The 6,000-nt window shown below is 67.2% G+C and overlaps 1 protein-coding gene across 1 annotated transcript; it reads left to right on the plus strand.

The window, feature by feature from the left end:
* Positions 1-3,717: 3,717 nt before the first annotated feature.
* On the plus strand, positions 3,718-5,094 carry AURANDRAFT_51936 (hypothetical protein; the record flags this gene model as incomplete). The annotated part of the gene is made up of 2 exons (XM_009034016.1): positions 3,718-3,821; positions 3,885-5,094. Coding segments are annotated over 2 exons (1,293 nt in total), but the record flags the coding sequence as incomplete, so codon positions are not given.
* Between the last annotated feature and the right edge of the window lie 906 nt (positions 5,095-6,000).

A 6,000-nucleotide genomic window follows, 5' to 3' on the forward strand; every position in this document is an offset into this window, starting at 1 on the left:
CTTCTCGCTCGTCGTGCCCATCGGGCGCACCTTCTTCCCGATCCTCGGCGCCGTCGTGAGGCCGACGCTGGGCAGCCCCTACGGCCTCTACCAGCGCATGGAGCGCGCGAGCGACCCGCGCGCGACGTTCCGCGACAGCCGCGACCGCGCGAGGGCGGCCGCGGCGGGCGAGCTCACGGAGGTGTACCGGCCCGTGGGCTGCTACGCGGCCATGCCGACGCCCAAGGAGCAGAAGGCGGCCTTCGCCGCGGCGCTCCGGGACGAGTTCGAGCGCGAGGAGGCGCGTAAGAAGGAGGCGTGAGGGGGGAGGTGCGTGGCCCACTGTGGGCCAGTGGCAGTGTAGACACTGTAGTCCTCAGTACCTAGGTACGCCTCTCATTGAGTCTCAAGCACTTGTCGCCGAAACAAATCTCCGCGGTCGCGGTTGAGCTTATCCCCGAAAGCCAATCCTCGTCGGCGCGGCTCATATCGACACTTCCAAACACAATGATCGCCCGAAGGCTCGCGGTTCTCGTCGCCTTGGCGTCGCCGCCTGAATTGTCCGCCTTCTCGCGCATCTACGGCATCTGGCCGGGCGAGGACCACCTGCAGGACTTCTGGGGCCCCGCTCGCCTGGGCTTCGAGGGGAGTTTCGCCTATGAAGCGAGCGTCCTCGCCGCGAGCGACGACGACGTCGCGTCGATCATCGGCGGCATCCTGGGCGCTTCGGGGGACGCGCGCGGCGCGCTCGTCGTCGGGCCCATGCGCCACGGCGAGGCGAGCTACGCGGCGTTCCTCGAGGCCGGCGGCGCGTTCTTCCCCATCGCCGAGGGCGTCGACCTGGCCGCGTACGGCCTGACCAACGAGACGAGCTTCCAGTTCGTCTTCAGCCCGGACCCCATCAACGCCGCGGGGCTCGTGGCCCAGGAGATCTGCCGGACGACGGGCTACGGGGCCATCCACCGCGTCATGCGCCTGTACGGCGCCGCGTACGCGGACTCGCGCGTCGACGCGAACCTGGCGTGGCTCGAGGAGCACTGCGGCACGACGATCTTCGAGCACTCGTCGCTGCGGGCCTACTTCCGCGAGGAGACGGCCTACGACCTGGCCTTCTCCGCACTCGTCAAGGATTCGTCCGCGTCGTTGATCGTCGCCGCGAACGACCGCATGGTCAAGGGCGCGCTCCGGGCCATCGAGGACACGCTGAGCCCCGCGGCGGCGGCGAAGATTTTGATCGCGGGCTTCGACTGGACCGAGGACTGGATGCTCAAGCAGGGGAAGATCGTCGCCGACGGCGACCAGTACATGTCGACGCCGGGCGTGGGCGCGTGGAGGTCCATGAAGCACGTCATCGACGTCGTGCGGTCCAACGGCTACGGCACGACGGCGGACCTGCAGCGCTTCTTCGACGACGGCGCGGCGCAGATCTGGACGGAGACGTCGTGCCAGTACGCGGACACCGAGGGCTACGTCCTCTCTTATTTGCTCAACAACTACGCGCCGAGCGTGCGCGCCAAGCCCGCGTCGGGCGTCGGGCCGACGATCGTCCGCGTCGGCGCGAGCGACATTCACGTCGACGCGGTGGACACGGCCGGCGGCAGCTTCTCCGCGACGGCCTGGATCAACCTCGAGTGGCACGACGCGCGCCTCGCCTTCGACGCGAACATCTACAACGGCACGGTCTACGTCGACGCGACGCGCATCTGGTTTCCGAACATCTACCTCCTCAACCATTTCACGCCGCAACTGCTCTTGTTGATCAAGGTGCTCCCCGCGGCCGTCATGCCGGACGGCACCGTGCGCGCGAGGTTCAAGGCCGCCGGCGAATACGTCTGCGACATGAACATCGCTCCCTACCCCTACGACGACCACGCGTGCGAACTCTCGCTCGTCTCCCCGTCGACGACGAGCGAGCTCAAGCTCGTCGGCGACCTCGGCTACACGATCTTCGGAGGGCCCGAGGGCTTCGAAACCCCGTCGCGCGACGACGTCCGCGAGGGGACGTACGTCGACCAGCGAGGGGAGGGCCACGGCATGGTGGATCTTCCCATCTTGCTCACGCCAGCGTCCTGTGGCCGTGACGATTTTCGAGAGATTCTGGCCGGGAAAACGACGAGAAATCGTTACGGCGGTGACGATTTTCGAGAGATTCTGGCCGGGAAAACGATGAGAAATCGTTACCGACACATTTGGTAGGCTCACGCGGGACCCGCGCTACGTCGTCCTGACCTACGTGCTCGTCGGCTGGGCGCTCAACATGCTGGGCTTCCTCGTGTTCTGGATCCCCACGGAGGGCAGCGGCATCGACCGGTCGGGCCTCGCGATGACGACGATCCTCACGGCGCAGTTCATGATGTACGAAGCCAAGGTCACGCAAGTCAGCACGTGGCTCGACATGTACTTCTCGCAGATGATCGCGTACCAGCTCGTCGCCTTTCTCCTGACGGTCCACAGCGCGCGCAGGAACAGAATGGTGCTCGCGCTCGGCGGCGACGGGGACTACCTGGACAAGGTGTATCGGCGCCAGTACGAGCTCGGCGAGGGATCGGGCGGACACTTCAAGAACGTCGTCTTCTTCCTCTTCAACCTGCTCTTCGGCGGCGGCGACGCCTTCCCCGTGGACCGCTGGGCGCGCCGCTACTTCGTGCCCTTCTTCTTCGTTAGTCAGATCGCGCTTTGCTTCTACCCCTTCAGGAAAAGTGGCAAAATCACGAAGTCGGACTACACGGGCTTCAACTCGCCCCTCTGCCACATCAATCTGGCCTTCGCCGGGATGTACGCGGTCGTCTTCGCGCTCGGGCTGCTGTACCGGAGCTGGGACGACAAGCCCGTGGGATTTTCCGCAGGCTGGCACGAAACTCGGCGCGAGCCGATCACGCCAAAACCCGGCTCGGTCGTCCTAGTCGGCGAGGCGACCGAGGCGCCCGAGGCGACGGGCTCAAGGCCGCGAAACCGGCGACTCTCGTCGGCGACGACGTCGACGTCGACGATGTCGGTGCGTGCGTGGGAATGAAGGCTAGCTTCCAACATCTAAGCCCACACGGATGTAAAGGGCGGCAACATCTAAGCCCACACGGACGCGCACGCGTACGCGCGGGGAGCCCCCGCAGACGCGTGCACGCGTACGGCGTACGCGCAGCCGACTGCAACAAATGTAGATGCAGTCACCGGCTAGGTTCCACTTTACTGCCGTAATTCGCCGGCGAGTGCGAGTTTGCTTGCTTTGCCGGAGTCGTCGCGAGTTTTCCCGTTTGCCGCAACTCGATTTGCCGGCGCCGCTAGTTGCGGGAAACGGCGAGTTTCCGTGGTAAATTGAAGTAAAATTGCACCTCAACTTGAAGTAAACTACGATAAACTGGCTGCCAAGCCCCTAACACAACCAGCGCCGTCCTCGCAGGAGGAACCGTAATATCCGCGCCAATGAAGCAGAGTTGATTTCGGTCGTTCCCGCGAGTCACGCGCGCCGCGTAGTACGCGGGACGCCACGGCTTGAAGGGCCTCTCGGCCGCCGAAAAACCGGCCCGGCAGTAAACTCGCCGGCGGCAAATCACCGTCAAAGTAAAACTCGAAAAACTCGCCCCTGGAGCGGCAAAGTTTTTACGGTAAAGTGGAACCTAGGTCACCGGTGCACTGCTCGAAATTGCCTCGCACGCAGACGCCACACACAACATCTCCGCGACGCGGCGCCAGCGCGCGCGCACCTGCGCCCTTCGGCACGGTCTCCGTCGCCGACGTCTGAAGCGCGCGCCGCCGGCCGCCATGACGGACCAGCTCAACGACGCGGCGCGGCCGCTCATCGACCTCATCGACACGCTGCGGGCCCACGGCGTGCAGCGCGACCTGTGCGGACGCCCGGCGTCCGCGGAACCGGCCGCCCGCGCGCGCGCGACCCCCCCCGTTCGCAGGCCGCTGCCGCAGATCGCCGTCATGGGCGACCAGAGCGCGGGCAAGAGCTCGGTGCTCGAGATGATCAGCGGCGTGCCTTTCCCGCGGGGCAGCGGGCTCGTGACGCGGTGCGCGACGCAGCTCATCATGAAGCGGACCGCGCCCGGGAGCGCCTGGGCGGCGACGGCGTCCGTGTCGTGGTCGCGGCCGCAGCCCGCGGAGTCGGGCCCCGTCGCGGACCCGGCGGCGCTGAGCGTCGCGATCGAGCGGCTCACGGAGGCGCTCTGCGCGGTGACGACCAACGGCTTCTCGACGGAGACCATCGTCATCAACCTGTCGGCGCCGGACGTGCCCGACCTCACGCTGCTGGACCTGCCGGGCATCGTCCGCACGGCCGTCGCCGGGCAGAACGCGGACGTCGTCGGCGACGTCAACGGCCTCATCACGTCCTACCTCGAGCAGGAGCGGACCATCGTGCTCGCCGTCATGCCCGCGAACCAGGACATCGCGACCATCGACATCCTGGAGCGCGCCGCGGTCGCGGACCCCGGCGGCATGCGGACGCTCGCGGTCCTCACGAAGCCCGATTTGGTCGACGACGGCGCGGAGGACGAGGTCAAGGAGTGCCTCATGAACCGGCGCAAGCCTTTACGGTTGGGCTTCGCCATGGTCAAGTGCCGCACGCAGCGCGAGCTCGACGGGCGCATCTCGCTGTCTAAGGCGCTCGTCGTCGAGCGCGAGTTCTTCGAGGCGCACCCCTACTGGTCCGCGGCCGTCCACGCCGACGAGCGCAAGAAGCTCATGGGCGTCCAGGCGCTCACGGGCCGCCTGTCGTCGCTGCTCGTGGAGCGCATCAAGGTCGCGCTGCCGGAGATCAAGTACGAGCTCCAGCAGCAGAGGCTCGTCGCCGTCGCCGAGTTCGAGCGCCTCGGCGGCGACAGCGCTTTGGACGGGCGCAACGCCATGCGCGCGGAGCTCGTCAAGGTCGTCGCGGAGTACGCGACGCTCCTGCGCCAGTCCGCGCGCGGCAACTACGGCAACCTGACGCTCGCGCGGCAGCCGGAGCTCCGGCTCTTCGGCGAGGGCCAGGAGATCTTCAAGTCCCTCAAGCTCGCCGTCCAGGGCACGCAGCCCCAGTTCGACAACCGGGCCTTCACGGAGCGCCTCGCGGCGGAGATGCACGCGTTCCGCGGCCGCGAGCTGCCCGGCTTCACGAACAGCCAGGTCTTCTACGGCTTCATGGTCCAGAACATCGAGGAGTGGCGGCCCTACGTCGAGGAGTGCCGCCAGGCCTACGTCGCCGCGGCGGCCAAGGTCTCGGACGCGCTCCTCTACGCTCTGGCGCCCACGTACCCCATGCTCGTGTCCGAGCTCCGGCAGCGCGCGAGCGACATCACGGACGCGCGGGGCGACGACGTCCGGCAGAAGCTGGACGTGGTCTTCGCCAAGGAGAGCGACCCCTACACGACGAACGAGTCCATGCTCGAGCTCATCAACCAGATCCGCCTCAAGAACTTCGACGTCGCGCTCCAGTCCGTGCTCAACTCCGTGCCGCCGGGGTCGCTGCTCTCGAGCGACAAGAACGTCACGGAGCTGGCCAAGGCCCACGTCAAGCGCCAGCTCGGCAAGTGGTACATGCAGACCCACGGCGTCAACACGACGTCGAAGGTCGAGGACATGTGCACGCTGCTGGAGGCCTACTGGGACGTCGCGACGAAGCGTTTGGTCGACAACGTGTGCATGACGCTCGAGCACGACTTCACGAACGCCATCCTCAAGCAGCTCGAGGAGGCCTGCTTCATGTTCGCCGCGGAGATGAGCCTCGACGACAAGGAGACGGAGCTCGCGCGCCTCTTCCTCGAGGACCCGCAGCTCCTCGAGCAGCGCGCGGCCGCGCGCGACAAGCGCGACCGCATGACCAAGGCCCTCGCGTCCCTGAGCGAGAGCGGCTTCAACGTCGTCGCGGCCAAGCCCCAGACGGAGGAGGAGCAGGCGCCCTCCGCCATCGCCGCGGGCTTCGTCACGAAGGACCAGGAGGCCGCGAACGACAAGCTCCTCAAGCGCGCGGCGCCGCGGCCGACGCCGCCGCCGCCGCCTCCGAAGCCCGCGGCGCCGCGCGCCGCCGCGCCGCCGCCG

This window comes from Aureococcus anophagefferens, assembly GCF_000186865.1.
Source record: "Aureococcus anophagefferens unplaced genomic scaffold AURANscaffold_1, whole genome shotgun sequence".
NCBI classification, from domain to species: Eukaryota; class Pelagophyceae; order Pelagomonadales; family Pelagomonadaceae; genus Aureococcus; species Aureococcus anophagefferens.